The sequence below is a fragment of the Ochotona princeps genome, chromosome 2 (genome assembly GCF_030435755.1).
Source record: "Ochotona princeps isolate mOchPri1 chromosome 2, mOchPri1.hap1, whole genome shotgun sequence".
NCBI classification, from domain to species: Eukaryota; Metazoa; Chordata; class Mammalia; order Lagomorpha; family Ochotonidae; genus Ochotona; species Ochotona princeps.
In genome coordinates, this window is record NC_080833.1 from 57,928,996 (window position 1) to 57,951,617 (window position 22,622).

A 22,622-nucleotide genomic window follows, 5' to 3' on the forward strand; every position below is an offset into this window, starting at 1 on the left:
CCACTATGGATCGTAGTATCATAGTGCCTATCGAAGGCACAGTAGTTCTGTCTTATTCATGCTTTTTTTCTTGTGATTTCAATTACCCACACTCAACCATGGTCCAAAATATTAAATGAAAAATTCAATAAAGTATAAGTTTCAAATAATCATCATTATGTGTTATAAGTGTGCTATCTTATATAGTTATTCTTTTATTACCTAATTTATAAATTGAACTTTATCATAGTTATGTGTGCATAGGAAATAAATAGCATATGTGAGCAAAGGGTCTGATGCTATGAACCCTTTCAGTCACCCATGCTTTGTCTTGGAATGTATTCCTTGTGAAAAAAGACGAACTATAATGTAGTTGTACTATATTTGTACAAGTCTTGGGCCAAGAAGTAAAACACTTGTCAAGTTCGTGAGGAATTAGAATGTATGTCGATTTGGAAATTTGCCCTTCTTCAGTGTATTGATTCAAAAATACACAGAATTTATCATGTGCTAGGCACTATCTAGATGTTCTAAAATGTTTATTCATGGAATCTTCTTAGCTCCATCGCTTTATAGGGATTTATTTACATAGATGAGGAAACTGAAACACTGAAAGAATAAATGACTATCCTAAGGTCATGTAGTCAGTGAATGTTGGAGTCGTAGTTCAGGCCAGCTCCAATAGTTGCTGCCTATTGTGTTGTTCCAAAGTTCTATATCTATATCAGGCCTTTAAGAATTACATTCATATGATTGATTGATTGATTACTATCAGTACACGCCCCAGATCTGTGTCAATCAACTCACATTGTTAAGTTCCTTAAGAAACATATCACTTAGGTGGAAAGATGGTGAATTTTCTGTCTACTGTTGCTTGATTTGTCTATTTCAAATGTGCTGGCTTTAAGTAACTTCATTGCTTGATTCAGTACATTTGAATTTGACATTTTGCTGTATCCTGTGAGAGAATACTCTCCACCTCCATACCATAAATAGTCGTAGCCTTCTGAATGCCAGTCCTGGCAAATGGTTGTCATTAACTCGTCCTGAAGCACTTGAATTTGTGAGGGTTATCTTAAATGCAGCCTGCAGCCCATGTCCATCAGTTTCACAGAAAAAGCTTCAAAACCAAATTCACTTTTTTTCTTAACGCATATATTCCTATATAAAGATGCATATCAAAAGTAATATACTTTGTAAATACTTTCAGAAACCCAGAATATTATTTCCCATGCTTTTTATAAATCAGTGAAACAAATTGATGACAGCATACTTAAGAGTTATTTTTGGCTTTATCTTGTGAACATCAGTCTAAGGTCACTTAGCCAAAGCATGACTAACTAAAACATTGATCCTACATTTATTTTAAACAAATTTTAGTATTGCGGTACACCTTGAGGTTTGCACTCTTCATTTTCTGCCCTCTGCCCACCTGCAGACTGCTCTGTGACCAGAGGTTTGTTGTAGCAACAGCCAACACCCTCAAGGACTCAAACGCATTTGCCTCAAAAGCTTTCACCACCAAAGTTTTTCAAAGAAGCCTTTAACAGAAGTATTACACTGAAACTTGGGAAAGATTTAACTATAATAAACAAAGTGTTATTTTTCTTCCAGAAAAAATATTTAAAAACTACACACCAAACTATGTGTTAAACTGACTGTAGTAATGAAGGAAGCTTTAAGGGTAAAATACATTTTACCATAAAAAAAGGCCCAACCCCCCCCACACACACACACATAAACAAATATATCACTCCTTTATTGATCAGTGAAAGAATAGTCTGCGATGGCATTACATTTCTTTCGGGTAGAAAATTTGAAGTAAACTAATAGTGTTTTCCCGAGTGGCATATTGCTAAGCAGGGGGAGAAACTGAGCCTTCTGGCCTGACTCACTCAAAGCATTGTGTTACTAACCCAGCCACTATTCAACTACATCAGGCTGTGTTTCCAGTGTATTCCTGTGGGGAGCTGACATAACTGAGATGGAGAGATGTTCTGGCTTAATTATAGACATGAGCATCAGGAATTGCTAATATAATCAAGTGAGCTTTGTACTCTAGTCTGATACAGGTGAGTTTCAATTTCAGCTCCAACTCCTACAATGCAGTGACTTTGGAATGTAGGTGGTGCTACACAGCCTCTTCTGGAAATGAAAAACATAATCTATTCTTCCAGCTTCTGGAAGTACTGCTCATAGCCCTTCACCCTTTTCTGAATTTTGTTTCTGAAAGAGAACCTTCTCACACAAAGTCACACACCCACAATGGAAGATCTCCACCCAATGACCTGTTAATACAGTGACAGGAAGACACAATACCTCAGTCCCCACTTAGGTCAACTGCAGAGCACCATCAGCTGCAATGTTCCTTGCAGAGTTGTTTGAGAACTTTCTCGATTCTTCATTACAGACGGGTTCTTTTATGTGTCCTGTCTTCCTTCTTTCCATGTTCCTTTCCTTCGAATACTATTAAGAGCAGTCTTTCATGACTTTCTATCTTTGTCTGCACTTCCCGGGAAGGAAGGCATGATGTTACCCAACCTCTAAGATTGAATGTGTGTTTAAACGCAGCATCCGAGTCTGGGGTTAGGGTGGGACTCTCTATTTCCTACAAGTTCCCAGATGTTGACAGCTCTTCTATTCTGCAGAACATATGCTGAATAAAACAATTTAAAGTATTAAATCAAATGGTATGCTTAGGGCAACAATAATTTATTACATTCTTTCTACACTCTAAAATAAGTAGCAGCTCAGTAAGATAGATAAAACAGACCACACAAGGAGCCAAGCTATTGAGCAACCAAAGTGTGTGATTTTCTTGCTGTCCTATCTCTTGCAGTCATGGCTGAACTAAGTGGTCACTGTCTCTTTCTAGACTTAGCTATGACTTGATTCTTCTCCTGCCTCAGCATCACTTACTACTCCAATAATTCTGCTTCTAAGTTCCCTGGAGTATATGCCTTCTTCATTTTCCACATCTGTTGTTTTAACTGACAAACTAAACTATTTCTGTATTCTAATGATTCTCCTTGACGCCAATCATGAATCTGCCTTTGACTTTTCCCTGAACTTGTTCTTTTTCAATGCACAGATTTTATTATGTCATTCCTCATTTTATAAACCTTAAAGTAGCTTTCCTTGCCTTTACTATAAACTTTACATTTCCTTACAACTGCGTCAGATCTTTCAAACACTAGCTCCTTCTTATCATCCCCACTTCACTAAACAGCCACTTTGAATTTCACACTGTCCTTCAGTCCTACTGTAATTTTTCACGCTTCTCTTTGGATGCACATTATGCTCTGTCTTCCATGGACAGCAACTCCTTTATCGATTAGTAGTGTCTGCCAGCCAATTTGTAGCCCTTTCCCTGTTGTTCTGTGGCACTTTCTACATGTTCATTTTATTGGATATCCACAGAATATTATGGTTTTTTTACAAGTTTTAAAGTTTCCTTCACCACTGTGAATTCTTTCTTCCCATCCTTAGCTGTATGGTTCATGATTACTCTCCAATATAAGACAGGTATTGATATATATAGCAGATGCCCAGAGGATTATTGAAAGAACAAACTCTTGAATCAAATTAATAGAATAAAGCCTAATTTGCAATTTTAATTGACTGTGCATTTACTTAATAGTGGAAGAGAGAAAGAGGACGAGAGAGAGAGAGAGAGAGAGAGAGATCTCGTTCTTAGTTACTCCCCAAACACCTGCAATGATCCAACACTGGAGCCAAAGTTGAGAAATACTCAAATTCCATCAGGTCTCCCATACGGATGACAGAAATCTGACAGCTTGAATTACTTCTCATGGTTCCCTCAAAGAGTCTGGACAAGCAGGAAGAGGGAAACAAGAGCAGAGCTGGGTATTGAAGCCAGGTGCTCAGTGCAACTCAGAAGCATCTAAACCAGTCAAACACTTACTCCCAAGAAAAGTAATGCTAAAGCTTTCTAACACATCAGAATTTTTGAGAACCAGTACATCAACATGCATTATTTGCTGACAGTATTATTTAGTTAGTTAGCTTTATCATTCAGTGGTAACTTTGAAATTATTGTTAGTTTTTAACTGCTGATTTGCAACACGATTTAGCTTTTAACTGTTTCATTGTAATATATGGCACATATCATAAACAAATATAGTGAATGCTAGCATGCCTACGTGGTTATGTAGCCATTAACACAATCTAATTTTCAAACATTTTCATCACCCCTAAAAGAAACTCCAACTCATTAGCAGTCATTCCCATGTCTCACTCCATGCAGTCCTTAGCAACTGTATTCTACTTTTTTATTCTCTGTAGCTTTACCAATCGTGGACATTTCATGTGAGAGCAGTTATAAAATATGTACTGTTTTTGACTAATTGCTTTGACTTAGTATGTATTTCTAACTTTGTCTGTAGTACTGTCAAATTCCTTTTTAATTGTCAAATTATTTCCTGTTAGATGGATAGATCACATTGTCTGTATCCATTCATTTACTGATGGACATTTGGGTGCTATGCATTTTGATGTATAAATCATACAAATGTGGCCATTTTTTGTATGTACACATGTATTTTTATTACCAGACACATACTTAGAGATTGCTGTTTCATTGTTTAAAAAAAAACAAACCCTATGCTCACCATTTTGAGAAATGGCCACACTGTTTACCAAAGTGGATTACCATTTTTCATTCCTCGTAATGGTGCATGTGGATTATACTTTCTCCATAATCTTGCCAACACTTGTTACTGTTGTAATAGATTTAAAGCTGGGTGTCACAGCTTCAAAGTGTCTTAGAAAAGTTTCTCAACTAACCCTGAGTTTATGCAATGTCATCAAGTCTATAGGGAAGTTAAAGATGTTGGTATACCTGGATATGTCAAAAAACAGAATAGAAACTGTTGACATGGATATTTCTGGATGTGAAGCACTTGAGGATCTCCTGTTATCATCCAATATGTTGCAACAGTTGCCTGACTCTATAGGTGAGAACATAACATTTTGTCATGAATGTTGGTTCAAACGTATCATTTTTATTTTTAGCAGCATGGTTTTGAATGCGTACATATGTAGTATATCATTAGCCTGATGTTTAAAATTAACAAATTCACCATTCAACATTATAAAGTAATATTTAACAAATGTCTTAAAATGTTAATTCTAGTTTTCAAATTAAAGAACTTTGGTTAAAATTATCCTACCTTATTGATATGTTTTTAAAAACCATTAGATATCCTATTGTAAAATGTTAATATAAGGCATGCATAGGTTAGATTTAGGGTAATTTGACAGTTATGTATATCTACTTATATTATCACAGCAGCTTCTACCAATGCTATATTGCTACAATCTGTTTTTCATTTTGTTTTAACATGCTGTGAAATAGCAATAACATACAAATAAAAAACTATATTCTTAACTCTATTTTGAAAAGGTACATTGCCTTCAACATGTTGAAGTTTTTTAGGAAATATAATTTATCGCATAATAGGAATTTTGGATAGGAATTTTTACATAATGAAAGACTAAATAAGTAAACTTTTATATAGATATATTGCCATCATTCATGAAAGAACATAATTTTGGAAGTTATATTTTAACTTCTTCACAATAAATGTATTATATGTCCTGGAACTTAAAAATCCTTCTTAAAGTTGTCCCAACCAAGATATTCCAACTGAAGTGAGGTTTAGATATATGGAAGTTTCTCCAACTTTTCTTCAGTATTTTACTACTTCTATTGTTGCCATATCTTCAAGCAAATAAAAATAAAACTTAATTTCAACAGGTTGCTGTCTAGCATTTTTTTTCTTTTCAGGTTTGATGTTTTTGACTCACATAGCAAATTTTATGACAGTACTTCTCAGGCTTCCTCCAACATAACACGTAACATAGAGCTTTACTAAGCACTCCCACATTTCCAGGCTCTGACTGACATGACTGTTTACTGAAAGTCATAAATAAATCAGGTAATTTAAGAAAAACTGATTAATGTTGTAACAAGCAATGAAGTATGGGGGGTCAAAGATGACAGAAACATAGGCCTTGCACTCCTTCTCACTCACCCCATATATCCTCAAGTACATAAGGAGAGCAAAACCTGCATGTATTCAAAGTACACATTTTTGTTGATTGCTACCTCATCAGTCTGAGAACTTTATCTAGTGCATGACAGGTTTTTAACTATTTGAACTATAAAATAATTTAAATAGGCTTAAGTATGACACTGAGATAGTATAGAAAGCCAAGCATGTTTCTAAACTCCTGAAACTTTGGATAAAGTGGTGGTAACCAGAAAACTTTCAGACACAGTGGTGAGTATAATGAAGGAAACCATTCACTCTGACAAATGAAGTTACACATTATTCCCACTGGTGAGCATGAGAGCTAGGATTAGGGGCAGAATGGGCTGGGCAGGACTATAACAACCAACAATCTTCAGGTGAGCTGAGTTTGGGGGATGGTTGGGTTAGGCCAGGCCATTGCACCTGCTGGCACATGGAAGGGCCAGGATAAATGCAAACAGGCCAGGCTTTGCTGCAGCATCTGCTAGCAATGCTAGAACAGGGTACAAGTCATGTCAGACTGGATCACACTACCTCACTGGGAAGTTCAAAATTCAGAACTGGAACCAGGCCTGGTAGGAAAACAGTGGCCACTCCTCTGCTGGCCTACGACTCCTGCTACTTTGCATGAAAGCCAGGCCTGGGGGTGGGCCAGGCTAAATAAAATGGAAGCGCCCATCACACATGTAGACTGGGCTGTGAGGTGGGTGGGCTGAGATAAACTGCAACATTCATAAGAGTATATGGCAGCTGGATTGTATGCAAGACAGACTGAACTAGTCTGCTGCACTTACTGACATTTACAGGAACTGGTGCTAGGGGCAGACCAGTGGTCACCCCAGCTAACTTGCAGTTACTGCTGGCTTGCACAAAGGCCAGATATTTGGCACACTGCGTTGGCCTGAACCACATAAGACATGAGCATAAGACATGAGCCTGGAGACATAAATGATCAGACAACTACAATCGTCAATGTGTATATAGACTAACACCAATGATGGATGGAACCAAATCCTGTACTGGCCGGCATATGCTACAGTCAGGTCTGGGTTCACCCTAGGTGAAGTTTCTTGGGGATATCCCCAACTGGACCACTGGCCTCAAAACTCCTGCCGCAGGGAAAATCATAGGATATGTGATCCAACCTTGGAATGAATGCATTGGGACTAGGTCTCCTTGATTGCTGATGCCTATTCAGTGGACAACATAACCAGGTGCATAATGGGGACATGATGCCCAGCTCATTTTAGCCTGTGAAGAACAGCAAGTGTCATGTAAAAAGATGGAGAGCAGAATAGGCTGGACAACTCTCCTGGACAAACTTTGGCAGCAAGTGTCTGGGGGGTGGATGAACTAGGGTAGACTCTGTCAGCCAATGGACCTCGGAAGGATTTTCTCAACCTTGGAACAATGAGACCAACAGCATCTCAGAACCATCAAAATCACTCAAGCAATACCATCAGAACATTCTTCTCCACATTGGGATTTCTAATATCACATCAAATGGACATGCCCCATCCCTAGGTACTGATGTAGTTTGGCACTTGGCAATAACTCATCCCTCTCTCTCAACCTCCTCCCCAGTTACAGGAGAAAAGGGAAGAAAAGGAAAATTGGAAGGATTTTTCCCACTCACTGTTTCCCATGCCTCAGTCCTCCCCAGGCTAATCAGTGGTCTCCATGGACATGCATCCTTACCAACAATGCAAACAACATAAAAAATAAAGTTATATTTTTTAAACAATGAGGCCACAAAAACTTCAAAGCAAAACTGATATAATTATGGTAACCCAGAATTCAACCAGAAAGAAGGTACTGCAAGGGAAATACAGTTTTCACATAATACAAAAGTGATCTGAAGTATGTGTTGTTCCTCAAATAGATAAAAAGAACATTTGCAAGAATAATTGTTTATAACATAAAACTAAGAGATGAGAGTAAGAATCACTGATTATGAGAAAGCACAATTAAAGGTCCTTGATATAGGGGGCAGAATTGTGACCCATCTTGTTAAGCTCCTGCCTGCAACACTGGCATTCCATGAGTATTGGTTTGAAAACAGGCTGCTCCATTTCCATTCCAACTCCCTGCTAACGTGCCTGGGAAGGCAGCAGAAGCTGAGTAATGTGCTTAGGCCCTAATGCCCACATGGGATTGTAGAGGAAGCTCCAGGAACCTGACTTCAGCCTCGCACAGCCTTGACCATTGGAGCCATTTCAAAAATAAACCACACAGCTAGAAGATGTTTCTGTCTTTTCTTCTATCCCTCTCTTCCTCTCTGTTACACTGCTTTCCAAAAAAATAACTAATTTTTTTGGAACCCTTGAAAAGAATGGGATGATATCAATCAACAATAAAAAGTGACAGTTACCTAGAAAAAGTAAATTATGAGGATTCCAGGTGGTGGGTTTGATAATTAGTTTGATTCAACAAATTAACACTGCATATGTACATGATAATGTCACTCTTTATTCATAAGTATGTAATTTGTCAAAATGTAAATTCGTAACTTTAAAAGATTATTGGAACTAGATTGAACAATAAAGTATTCCAAAATGTGTCAACTGCGATGCAGGTGGATTGACAGCTGTAGACTTAGTGCATTGGAAGACAATACTAAAGAACAGAACAGGCAATAAAATATATTTTTGCAGATTTATTTATTTTGGGGTCCAGTATAACAGCTTAGTGGCTAAAGCCTCACCTTACTCTACTGCTTTCCCAGGCCACAAGCTGGATGGGAAGTAGTGCAGCTGAGATAAGAACCAGCACCCACATGGGATTTCCACACAAGCAAGGTGAGGACTCCAGCCACTAGACCAACCAACTGGGCCCAGAAATTTTCCTTTTTTATACCAATGACAACTTTGCTAATCCAGCCAATAAACCAAGGCATTATTTGTAAATATAAAAACCTATTATCTTGTATAGACTTTTGAATAGGTTATTCCAGCAAACAGAGATCTATTTTTTAAAGATGTATTTGTTTTTATTGGAAAGGCAGATTTTGCAGAGAGAAGAATAGACAAAGATCTTCCATCTCCTGGTTCATTCCTCAAAAGGCCCCAAATGGCCAGAGCTGAGGTGATCCAAAGCCAGAAGCCAAGAGCTTCTTCTATGTCTTCCGTGTGGATGCCGGGTCCCAAGGTTTGTGGCCATACTCCATTGCTTCTTTCACTGTTTTCCCAGGCCACAAGCAGGGAGCTGGATGGAAAGTGGAGCAGCTGGTACAGGAACCAGCACCCATATGGCATGCTGGCACTTGTAAAGGGAGGATTATCCAATTGAGCCATTATGCCTGGCCAAGCAAATATTTTAATGCAAAACTATAAAGATTAGTTAAGATAAAGAACACAGTGAAATGTGCAATCTTAGGAAATTATATTCACCAAATATACAAATTTTAGAAATACAAAAAAACAATGGCAAAGGGGAAAGATTCAGAGGCAAAACATTAATAACATTTTCAACATTAATTAAGACAGTAATAATTTATTATTTAAATGCATGCAATGCTAAAAAACATAAATATAATAAATATATCTTTTGGCTCTCTGCCACAAAATTGCAAGGAAAATAAAAATCATAAAACTGTCATAGAGCAAAAAGAGCTCATCCATAAAAAACATAAAACTAATCATTTTGCAGTAATGATATATTTAAGACAAAGAAGCAATATTTTTCAAATACTGAGGGATAATATAAGGCAGATTGAATTTCTAGAACCAGCTAAACACATGAGGACCTAAAAATGATCATTTAGAATATTTCACGACTAAGAGAATCTTTAATGAATCTCTTAAGACATGTGCATTATCGGCCTGGAACTATGGCTCAATGGCTAAATCCTCATCGCCATCCCATATGGGTGCTAATCTTTGTTGCGGCTGCTTCACTTCTCTTCCAGCTCCCTGCTTGTGGCCTGGCAAAGCAGTAGAGAATGCGTCAAAGCCTTCAGACTCTGCATGCTTGTGGGAGAGTAAGAAGCTCCTTTCTCCTGCCTTCAGAACTGTTAAGCTCATTTCTGGCCATCTGGGGCCATTTTAGGAGTGAACAAGCAGATGGAAATCTGTCTCTCCTTTCTTTAAATCTGATCCGCCTTTCCAACAAAAATAAGTGAATCTTTTTTTTTAAAGATTTATTCATTTTTTATTACAAAGTCAGATGTACAGAGAGGAGGAGAGACAGAGAGGAAGACCATCCTTCCGATGATTCACTCCCCAAGTGAGCGCAATGGCCGAGTTCTGTGCCGATCCGAAGCCGGGAACCAAAGCTTTGGGCCGTCCTCAACTGCTTTCCCAGGCCACAAGCAGGGAGCTGGATGGGAAGTGGAGCTTCCGGGATTAGAACCGGCCCCATATGGGATCCGGGTGTGTTCAAGGCAAGGACCTTAGCCTCTAGGCCACACTGCCGGGCCGAAAAATAAGTAAATCTTAAAAAACTAAAAATATATACTGTTCAAAAGTTTAAAAAAGAGGAAATAAGTAGTAGCAAGCAATTAATTCGGTAAATTATTATTCCTAAATAACTAGTGACTGTAAGTTAGCAATATTTTTAGCTAAAATATTTAAATATAAAATATGAAGGAGGATTATTACAGAGTATTAAGGAGCACTATTTATCTTCTTAGGGTAAGACTAGAAACACTGAATAAATTGCCACTTGCAATCAAGTCCAAAATTTAGTGAGTCTTCCCCTGTGTCCACTGGTAGGCAAGATTTTACTAAGTTACAAACCTTTTTTAGGATTATTTGTTTATTTGAAAGGCATAATGCAGCACAGAGAGGAAGAGGCCAGATTTGCCATTCACTGGGTCACTCCCAAAGGGTTCACAATAAGTTGGATCATGTGGGAAGCAGCGTCTAGGTACTCAGGCTTTCGTTCTTACTTTCTCAGATTCCTTAACAGAGGACTCAAGGAGAAGTATAGCATTCTCTGCTCCAACTGGCACCCGTATTTATGTGATGCCAGTATCAGAGGCTGTGTCTTAACACACAGCACCACAGCTCTGGCCCACATAAAACTTCAAGCTGATTATGCCACAGGCAGCTGTTCAGTTACCCTGGTTATTAAACCCATAAAACCATTAAAACCATAGAAGAGCAAGGCATGGGGCATGATTCAAACAAGGCAAACTAGATAGTTGTGATTTCAGTTGTTGCCTGGTTTTGCTTAGTCTGCTGTAACTGCAAGTTTTTCTGCTTACTTACTATCATAGTCAAGGAGCAGTGTCCTCATGAACAGTATGAGGTTATATTTGCAATTCTCTGAATCTATGATTGTAACTTCTGCCTTGTAATGCCTTAGTAGTCATTTCTTGGTTATTACTTATATTGAAACAGTAATGTTATGGTATTATTGCTCAGGAGTTAATCAAATGTTAAATCACAACTGGATTGAAAAGAAATCAAATGGTCTATTTGCTGAAGAACAGGAAAGGAAACTGTATCAATTTTAGAGTCAGTCCAGCTGTTGACCCTGTGTTTTGTGCTTGTCTGCGCTGATATTCTTTCATTTTTCACAGCTAGAAGTTCACACTTAAGCAACATACAAACGTCATTTTGGGTTCATATAGGAAAACAGCCAATTACCATGCCAAACATCACTGCAACTACTCCTTTCATTTCTTCATTATTAAATTTTCACCATAAATCCACTTATTAACAGATCTTCTTTTCTGTTTTAGGACTGTTGAAAAAACTAACTACTCTAAAAGTAGATGATAATCAACTTACAATGTTACCCAATACAATTGGAAAGTAAGTGCCGGCATTTTGTACAAAACGCTTAACAGAAAAGGATATAGTGAGTGTTTAAAATGTTTTCTGCTATAGATGCCAATAATCTTGCTGTTACATTAACTTACTTTAAACCATACTTTATCAATATATGTATCTAATGTGTATGTTTCAATTTAATTTTATATCTGATTGTTGTATGAACACCATCCAAAAATGTAATGTCATGATAAACTGTTATTCAGGAATCTCATAGGCATAATAGAATCCTTTAAATTTACTCCTGTCAATATTTTTCAATACTATTAGTTTAATGTCTTTAACTAATTTCACCTGTAAGTCTTCTTTTTTTGCTAAGTTAAATAGCTTTCTATAAGGCTCTTCAAGATGAATATGTTCCTATTAAACTGTTAGTAATATTTGATCTTACAAAAGCTTAATATATGTTAACAAGTTAAAGAGAAACATCTTTATTGACTAGTGTTTTGTTCTTACTTTCAAGATGAAAATTTTAACATTGCCTTTAAAGGATAAAATATGTTGCATTGACTTGGCAAATTTATTCTAACTTATGTTGTGATTAACATTTAATTCATGATTGTGTTTATTTTTGAGATAACATATTTCTAACTTACATTATACTCAAGAGATTATTGTCTCTACTGAATAAAGAATTCATCAAATAAAAAACAAAAAGTCCAGAGACCAACAGAAAAATAGGGAATGGTTAGACATGCATATTAAAGAAAAAGATGTTTAGCATCACTCATATAAAAAAAATGTTTTACGAGTATTTAAAATAAAACTTGACAAAACTCTATATTTGGTCCAAAACTGATACACCCAGGTATTTTTTTCTCTTTAAGTTATTGTTTGAACAAATAGGAAAGAACATGCTGTATTTTACTTACTATATCTGACTTATTTCATCTACACTGATATTCTCTAATTTTTTCTGCAAATATTAGGACTTCATTCTTTTTATAGCTGAATAGTATGTACACCATATATTCTTTTTTTGACATAGTTAACTTTTTTATTAATTATTTTGCATTATGTGACAGTTTCATAGGTTCTGGGAATCCCCCCACCCTTCCACCTCCCCTCCCCCATGTTGGATTCCTCCACCTTGATGCAGTATTACAGTTCAAATTCAATCAAGATTCTTTCCTTGCAAATGTTTACCAAACATAGAATCCTGCTATTTATTGTCCAGATGGGTTGAACAGTTTCTTGGGGAGACCTTTTCTGGTCCGAAGTTAGAGCTGGTAGAATATCATCCCAGTCAATTAAGAGTCCCAATATAACATCAACAGCAATTTGCAACATTATGGAATTGACATGGTTTTGAGTAACCAGTATGTTAAAAAAAAAAAGCAGGTTCTTAACCACAACCTATGATTAGCTCATTGATATTTCAATTTTAGTTTTTTATACAGGACCGGCTGCTATATACCTTAAAATGGCTATAAGGTAACATTCAGCTGTCTCGTGTCTATTTCATTTTAGTATTTAGCCGTTTGTTGTGTTGAAGTCTAATTTTGCTGATCTTGGCAGATTTTAGGATAATGTAGACTGGCTTGTAACTCTAACAAGACATTTGTCGACAATTAAGGTGCAGAACATTTTGGGGGTGGTGTGCAGGAAAATCCTCAACACCATGGTGAGGAGTGACTAATCTTTGTGTCCCACCCAGCGAGGCATGAGCCAATCCACGCCAGCTCTTTCCTGTCAGATTCCAAGCTCTACTTTTTGTTGTTTGTCTATTTATTTTAGGTTTTTTTAGTTTGTATGATTGTTTGTTTGCTGTGAGGGGTTTTCGAAGCGATCCCGGTGGTCATTGTGAGGGAGGGTGGGGGTGCAGAGGTGGAGCCAGGCTCAAACCAGAGAAAGCTCTCCTCCCTGGTCCCGAAGGAAGTTTATTGTTCTTCTGTTTCTGCGGACCGCTCAGGGCTTCTGGTTGTCTTTCTGATGACGTTGGTTTCTGCATGGTAGTGTTTGGACTTCTTCCATCCCCTGCGGAAGCTCCGGTTGGGGGTGGGTGACCTCAGAGTACTCGGCCTCCGAGGGCATCCAATTCCCTGTGGCCTCCTTGGCAGTTGGGATATAGTCCTTGTTGCTCGTATTAATAGTTTGTGGTGAAGGTCTGGGAGTCTTCATGGTTGGAATCCAAGCTTCCTCCTTACCACCTGCTCCACTCTGGAGTGCCCCCTTCTCCACACACATGACCTCCTGTTAAGAGGTTGTCAGGATCGTACCCGATACCCCCCCTCATGCATTGGTATAGTAGTTTTGCTATTGTTTACTGCCGCTTTCAGTCTGTTGTCTATGAATTACTAGATTTGATCTTGATCGGCTATGTTGTACTTTTTCCTCACTCTTTTTATGGTCCTGAAAGACTTCTCTGCACTCCCTCCCCCCATTACGGATTAACATAGCGTATTGAGGGTATAGTAGGTTTTACAGTTTTTCGATGTAGATCTTAAGTATTCTGACATTAATTGTTGGTTTATAGATTATATCGCATTATCTTATTGCATTGGATACAGGTTGTTAAGAGATTGCACTAATATTACAATATACAGGTACTATCTTCCAAGTTGTCATCTTTTCATCTCAGATTAAGGCAAACATGTGGTATTTAACCTTTTGGGATTGGTTCATTTCTCTTAGCATGATGGATTCCAGTCGGGCCCATTTGACCACAAAGAACTGCATTTCGTTTTTTTTAATAGCTGAGTAGTATTCCAAAGAGTAGATGAACCATAGCTTTCTTATCCAGTCTTCTATTGATGGGCATTCTGGTTGCTTCCAGGTTTTTGCGATTGTAGATTGTGCTGCTATGAACATAGGCGTGCATGTTGGTTTCTTGTGTAGATGTTTTGGATATATCCCTAGGAGTGCTATTGCTGGATCATATGGTATGTTGATTTTCAGTTGTTTGAGTATTCGCCAAACTGATTCCCATAGAGGCTGTACAAGTCTGCAGTCCCACCAGCAGTGGAGAAGGGTTCCCTCTCCCCCACATCCTCGCCAGCAAGTGTTGGTGGTATTATGTATGTGTGCCATCCTTACTGGAGTTAGGTGGTACCTCACTGTTGTCTTCATTTGGATTTCCCTTATTGTCAGAGAACTTGAGCAGTTTTTCATATGCTTGTTTGCCATTTGGGTTTGTTCTTTTGTGAAATGTCTGTCCATTTCCCATGCCCATTTCTTGAGCAGTTTGTTTGTTCTGGTGTTTTGGTTTCTCTGGAGATCTTTGTATATTCTGGAGATCAGCCCTCTATCTCCTATGTAGTGTGCAAAGATCTTCTACCATTCTGTAGGTTGTTTTTTTACTTTGTTGATTGTTTCTCTAGCTGTACAGAAGCTTCCTAGTTTGATGAGGTCCCAATTGTTTATTATGGTCTCGATTTCTACTGCTTTTGGAGTCTTTTTTAGGAAGGCAGGGCCTACTCCTAAGTGTTGCAGTGTGTTTCCAACATTTTCTTCCAAAAGTCTGAAGGTTTCTGGATGTAGGTTTAGGTCTTTTATCCATTTAGATTTGATCTTAGTGTATGGTGAGAGATGTGGGTCTATCTTTTTGTTTCTGCAGGCTATCAACCAGTTGTCCCAACAGCGTTTATTGAAGAGACCTTCCCATTTGCTTGGATTGTTGTCTATCTTTTTGTCAAAGATTAATTGACTGTATCTGTGTGGGTTTCCATCTGTTGTTTCTATTCTGCTCCACTGATCTTCTTCTCTGTCTTTGTGCCAGTACCAGGCTATTTTGATAGCCACTGCCCTATAGTATGTCCATAGATCCGGTGCTGTGATTCCCCCTGTTAAGCTCCTGTTGTTCAGAGTGGTTCTGGCTATTCGTGGTTTTTTCTGTTTCCAGATGAATCTGTGTATCATTTTTTCCAGTTCAGTGAAGAATACTGTGGGTAATTTGATTGGGATTGCATTGAATGTATATATTGCTTTTGGTAGTATAGACATTTTGATGACATTAATTTTGCCTATCCAGGAGCATGGGATGTTGTTCCACGTTTTGAGGTCTTGTTCTATTTGTTTTTTTTTGAGTGTTTTGTAAATTTCTTCATAAACGTCTTCTACGCTTTTGGTTAAATTTATTCCCAGATATTTCATTCTTTTCTCTGTTATTTTGAATGGTAGCTTGTTGGTTAGATCTTCTTCCATCTTGCGGCCGTTTGCATACACTATGGCTGTTGATTTTTGTTCATTTATCTTGTATCATGCCACTCTGCCAAATTCTCGTATGAGTTCTAGGAGTCTTTGTATTGAGTTTTTTGGTTCTTCTATGTAAAGAATCATGTCATCTGCGAATAGTGAAAGCTTGACTTCTTTATTTCCAATTTGGATTCTTTTGATTTCTTTGTCTTGTATTAAGGCTTCTGCAAGTACCTCTAGGACTATATTGAATAGCAGTGGTGATAGTGGGCAGCCTTGTCTTGTTTCAGATCTCATTCGGAAGGGATCCAAGTTCTTCTCCATTTAGTATGATGCTGGCATTGGGTTTTTCATATATTGCTTTGATTATATTGTGGATTTTTCCTTCTATCCCCACCCTGGTTAGGGTTTTTAACATGAAGTGGTGTTGAATTTTGTCGAAGGCTTTTTCTGCATCTATTGATACTATTATATGGTTTTTACTTTTCAGTTTTTGGATGTGATGTATCACATTTATGGATTTCCTTATGTTGAACCATCCCTGCATTCCCTGGATGAAACCTACTTGGTCTGGATGGATGATCTGTCTGATGTTTTTTTGTATTCTATTGGGTAGGATTTTGTTGAGAATCTTAGCGTCAATGTTCATCAGGGAGATCGGTCTGTAGTTTTCCTTCTCTGTTAATTCTCTATTCGGTTTGGGGATTAAGGTGATATTGGCTTCATAGAATGAGTTTGGAAGAGTTGCTTCCTTTTCTATTGTTTTGAAGAGCTTGTAAAGGATTGGGGTTAGCTCTGGTTGGAATGTTTTGTAGAATTCTGCGGTAAAACCATCTGGGCCTGGGGTTTTCTTTGTTGGGAGCTCTTTAATCACTGATTCTATCTCTGATTTGGTAATGGGTTTATTCAGGTCTTCTGTTGCTTCTGGGGTGAGTTTTGGTAAGTGGTGGGAGTCTAGGAATCTTTCCATTTCCAAGTGGTTATCGGATTTGTTGGCATATAGTTCTTTGTAATAATTTCTAATTATTTCCTTAATGGTAGTAGTGCCTGTTGTTATGCTGCCTTTTTCATCTTTGATGCTGCTAATTCTTGCTTTGTCTTATTTTTTCTTTGTCAATCGGGCCAGTGGGGTATCTATTTTGTTTATCCTCTCAAAGAACCAGCTTTTTGATTCATTTATTTTCTGAATGGTTTTTTTTAATTTCTTTCTGATTTAGTTCTTGTCTTGTTTTGATAATTTCTTGTTTCCTCTTGTTTGTGGGGTCCTTCTGCTGTTGCTTTTCCAGTTCCTGGAGGTGTGTGCTTAATTCCTGCATTTGTTGCCTTTCTTGGGCTTTGACGTGCACGTTAATTGCAATAAACTTACCATGTAACACTGCTTTGGCAGTGTCCCATAAGTTTTGGACTTTTGTATCTGAGTTTTCATTGGTTTCCATAAATTTTTTGATCTCATCTTTAATTTCTTCTCTGACCCACTGTTCGTTTAATAGCATATTGTTCAGCCTCCAGGAATTTATGTGTTTCCTGGGACATTTTAAGTTGTTGATTTCCAGTTTCACTCCATGATGGTCTGAGAAGGTACATGGTATGATTCTGATATTTTTGTAGTTAGTTAAACTTGCTTTGTGTCCTATTATGTGGTCTGTCCTGGAGAAGGTGCCATGCACTGCTGAGAAAAAGGTGTAGTCTGTGGCCTTAGGATGAAATATTCTATAGATGTCTACTAGGTCCAGTTGTTCTATTGTTTGTGTGAGTTCTGTGGCTTCTCTGTTGAGCTTTTGCTGCGTTGATCTATCTATTGGTGTTAGTGGGGTATTCAGATATCCCAGAATTATCGTATGTTCATCTATGTCTCCCTTTAAGTCCAAAAGTAGTTGTTTCACGTAGCTGGGTGCATCCGGGCTAGGAACATAAATGTTAAGAATGGCGATTGGTTCTTGTTGGATCCTCCCTTTCAAGAAGATGTACTGCCCTTCCCTGTCCTTTTTGACGTTCGTTACTTTGAAGTCCATATCATCTGAGAATAGGACTGCCACACCAGCCTTTTTTTCTCGTCCATTGGCATGGAATATTTGTTTCCACCCTTTCACTTTTAGTTTCTTCGAGTTTCTTCTGGTTAGATGTGTTTCTTGCAAGCAGCATATAGTTGGGTCCTGATTTTTAACCCAGTCTGCTAATCGGTGCCTTTTGAGTGATGAATTTAAGCCATTTGTGTTGAGGGTTAATATTGAGAAATTATAACTTTGCCATGCCATATGCCTGTGTTTTTGAGGTTGTTGGTAATTGATTTTCGTTTCTGTGGATGGACTTTATTGAGATCTCCCAGATTGCCATCCTTGCTTATGGCTTGCTTCCTTTTTCTCTGGGAGTAGCGCATTTCTAAGGAGATTTTGTAGAATTGGTTTTGTGTTGGCATATTCTTCTAATTTCTCTTTGCTGTGGAAGTATCTAGTTTCGTTCTCATATACAAATGAAATCTTTGCTGGGTAGAGTATTCTTGGTTGACAGTTGTTCTCTTTCAGTACTTGAAAGATTTTGTTCCACTCCCTTCTTGCCTGGAGTGTCTGTTCTGAGAAGTCGGCAGTGATTCTGATGGTCCTGCCCCTTATCTTTGGTTCGTGCTAACCTTAGGATTCTTTCTTTGCATTCATTGGAGGGTAACTTGATTACCACGTGTCTTGGGGAGGATCGTTTTGGGTCAACCCTGTGGGGAGTCCTCTGGCCTTCCTGAATTTGGATTGGGTTCATGTTGCAGGTATTTTGGAAGTTCTCCTGCATAATTTCCTCAAGTACTGGTTGTATGGCTGTCTCTCTTTCCACTCCTTCTGGGAGCCCCATGATTCTGATATTTGACTTCTTGATGTTGTCGTTCATCTCCTGGATCGTCTTGGTTGCCTTGTGTAGTTGTGACTCTAGTTGGTTAATAATCTGCCTGCTTTCATTCTGGGAATCTTCCAAGTCGGATATCCTGTCTTATGCTGCTGTAATTCTGTTGGCTAAGCTCTCAACTTTGTTCTTCAAGTCTAGGATCTCGTTTTTGAGTAATTTTGTTTCTGTGATTATGTGGTTTTTGAAGTCTTTGAGCTCGTCCCATCGTTTTTCATTGTCTCTGAAGAGTTTTATAATTATTTTTCTGAACTCCTTATCAGAGACGTCTTCAATTTCTTCATCTGTAATCTCTGCGATTGACCAGGCTTTATTGTGGCTTTTTGGGGTGGCGCTAGCTGTTTCTACCTCACTAATTCTCTTATTCCGTCCCATACTTGTGGCCCAAGGTGTTGCTGGATTCTCACCCTTGACCTCTGTTGCCACCTAGTGGGGTGGCCTGAGGTCTTGCTGGCCTAGGTTTTTCTTTTCCTTCTGGACCAGGGAGTTTTTGTTTTTTTGTTTCCCTTCTGGGTTTCAGGTTTCAGCACCTCAGGTTTCAGCGCCTAGGCGCCCGGGTCTCTTGGTTTTTTTTGTTTTTTTGTTTTTTGTTTTTTTTTTTTTTTTTGCTTTGTTTTTTTGTCTGAGGCACGGGATCTGGCGGACCCCGTTCCACTGCCTCTTTCCCCCGGCATGGGTTGGCCCAGAATTTAGATTAGCTGTGATCCTGGGGATTTCACCCTCGCTGCCGCAGTTGCCGGCTACTGCACTTCTGGGTCATGGCACCCTCCCGGTACCATGGCGTTTCGTTATGGGGGAGTGTGTGCTAGGTAGCCGTCTCTGTCTTTGCCGGGGTCCTGCCAAGGTTATTAATATCGCCACCAGTGCTAGAGGTTTCAGCACTTCTGCAGTTTCTAGCTGCCACTAGAGGGGCTTTGTGCAACAATTTCCTAAAGCTGCCTGTATTCCCTCTGGTTAAAATTCCCGCTGGCCTTTCCCCTGCTGGGTTCTTAACTCACCCTTTTCGAGCTGACAAGCCACGCCACTAAGCCGAGCCGCCGAGCGCTGCCTTGGCTTTTTTGTTGTTGTTATTTTTGGTTGATTCTCCCGATTGCGTGGATCTTGTTGATTCCGCAGTGTCCTGGGAGGTTCGCACACCTGCTTATACTATTTTTAACTATACTTGCTCCTTCTTCTGGCACTTTTTGGCCCTCTCTCTCTGCCTTCCCCCTTACATCAACCCTCCATGGTCGGCCATTTTTTTCTCCCCACACCATATATTCTTAATCCATTCATCAAAGAATGAACACTATGGTTGATTCCATGTTTTTGCTATTGAAAACAAATGCCAATTAAAACACGATGGGATAGGTATCTGTTTGATACAATGAGTTCATGATTTTCTGGTATATACCCAGTTCTGGAATTGCTGGATTACTGTACAAGTCTATTGCAAGCTTTAAAAAAAAAAAAAAAAACTCCATGTTTCCCATGGTCCTGCAATAATTTATCTCCTACCAACTCTATGTAAGGGTTGCTGTTTCTCCAAATCCTTACCAGCAATTGTTGCTCTGTTTTTGAATAGTAGACATTCTGGCAGAGGTGAAACACTTCATTATGATTTTGATTTTCATTTCCCTGATGCCTGAGGATATTACGTACTTTTTCTGTATATTTGTTGATGATTTATACTTCTTTTGAAAACCACCTCTGCAGTTCCTTGTTCATTTCTTAACTGGATTGTTTGTTTTGTTGTTATTGTTGAGTTTTCAAGTATGTCATTTATTCTGAATATTAATCATTTGCTAAATGAATAACTTCACTCTGTTGTTTTCTGTGCTGTGTGGAAACTTCTGAGTTGAATACAACTCCTTTTGTATAGCTTTGATTTTCTTTTTAGTGCGATTTGGAGGTTTTATCCAAGAAGCCATCGCCCACACAAATGTTTTCAACTGTTTCTCCTATGTTTTCTTCTAGTAATTTCACAGTCACAGGGGATAAATATAGGAATTTGATCCATCTCAAATTGACTTTTGTGTATGGTAAGGGGTAGGGGTCTAATTTCATACTTCTATAAATATATGCAGCTTTTCCAGCACCATTTATTGAAAATATTCTCACTTCTTTAATGTATGTTCTCACCACATTTGTCAAAACTCAGTTGGCCTTATGTACATGGATTATTTTCTGGACTCTTTGTTCCTCTTTTCTGTTCCTCTTATACAGTTCTTACACTAGTTATATGCTATTTTAGTTAGTATAAATCTGGCTTTATGATGCCTCTAGCTTGGTATTTAACTTAGGATCTCTTCAGCTATTCTGAGTTTATGTGACTCTATCTGAATTTTAGGACTGTTATTTTTTCTAATTCTGCAGAGAAGGCCATTGATATTTTGATGGAGATTGCATTGAGCTGTAGATTGATTTAGATAGTATAGACATTTGTAACAATATTAATTCTTTCATCCATGAGAAATGACTGCCTCTCTGATTTCTGTGTCGCTGATGATTTCTTTCATCAATCTTTTATCATTTTCACTTTAGACATATTTCATTTCTGATTTAAAATTTATTCCTATATATTAGGTTTTTATAACTTGTGGGTTGGAAGGATTGAAGGTGAGGGGAAAGTGGGTGAAGCCATTGTTTCAATAGGCATATTCCATTTGTATTTGTTATGGGTGTTGAATTTATTTACATTCTTTATCATCTGTTGAAAGATGATAAGTGTTTTGTTCATAATTATATCAATGTAATTAATGACATTTATTGATTTGTGAGTATTAAACCACACTTTTATCTCTAGGGTAAATCCCATCTGTTTTTGATGCAGGATCTTTTTTAAGATTTGTTTATTTGTTTGTTTATTTATCTATTATTTTATGATGCCGTTCCACAGGCTCTAGGATTTCCCTTATCCCCTCCTCAAATCTTCCCCCTTCTCCCACTGGTTTCCTCTATATCATTACAATAATACAGTCCTTCATAACATTGATAAGTCCATCATTCTGCTGTTAAAGTGTGTCCTGACATTGTGGGTAAAGACACTGGCAAGGAGTTCAGCATCGAATCGTCAAGATACATCCAACAGTTTCATTAGGAGTCCACCTTTGATTTGGAAGTAGAGATACATACTGCATTGTATCTTCATATCTGAATATGATAGTCTCTCTTACACAGTTGCTATACACCCCCTAAATAAAAGACATAAAACAAAATCAACAACAGGAGGAAAATTAAAAATTTGCAATGATATGAAGTTAAATAATAGATGCATGATATTTTTGATGGGTGTTGAATTCAGGAATGCTAGTATTCTGCTGAGAAGTTTTACATCCAGGTACAACAAGGATGTTGGTCTGTGGTTTGCCTTTTATAATGTCTTTGATATCAGAGTAATGCTAATCTTATAGCAAGATTTACCAGAGGCACATTCTATTCAATATTTTTTAAAGCATTAGAATTACATAATGTTCAACAACAGCAACAACAACAAAATTACAGCATCATGGAGTTGAAAAAGCACAGCATTGAACAACCAACATGTGGGTGACAAAAAGAAAACAAAAAATCCTCTTGGGAAAAATTATGCCACCATTCAGTGCATGAGCCAGCAGTGAATTTGACAAGAGAAAAGAAGCTATTTGATAGAAATGAAAAAGAAACCAAAAATATCAAAGCACATGGAATGAAGCATAAAACAGTATGGAAAGGGTTGTTGAACCTACAATTTGCATGGTGATTTCCTTTTAATAGAGAGAACACATTTTATTTGTCCTTTTGGGATTGACTGATTTCACTAAGCATAATG

General features: G+C 37.9%; 1 protein-coding gene across 1 annotated transcript in view; it reads left to right on the forward strand.

Moving 5' to 3' along the window:
• The window catches only part of LRRC7 (leucine rich repeat containing 7), a 470,136-nt gene that overhangs the window by 318,774 nt on the left and 128,740 nt on the right, over positions 1 to 22,622 (forward strand). The window contains exons 10-11 of the mRNA XM_036494635.2: positions 4,811 to 4,955; positions 11,722 to 11,794. Coding sequence (XP_036350528.2) covers positions 4,811 to 4,955; positions 11,722 to 11,794 — 218 coding nt within the window. The remainder of the gene's footprint in view (positions 1 to 4,810; positions 4,956 to 11,721; positions 11,795 to 22,622) is intronic.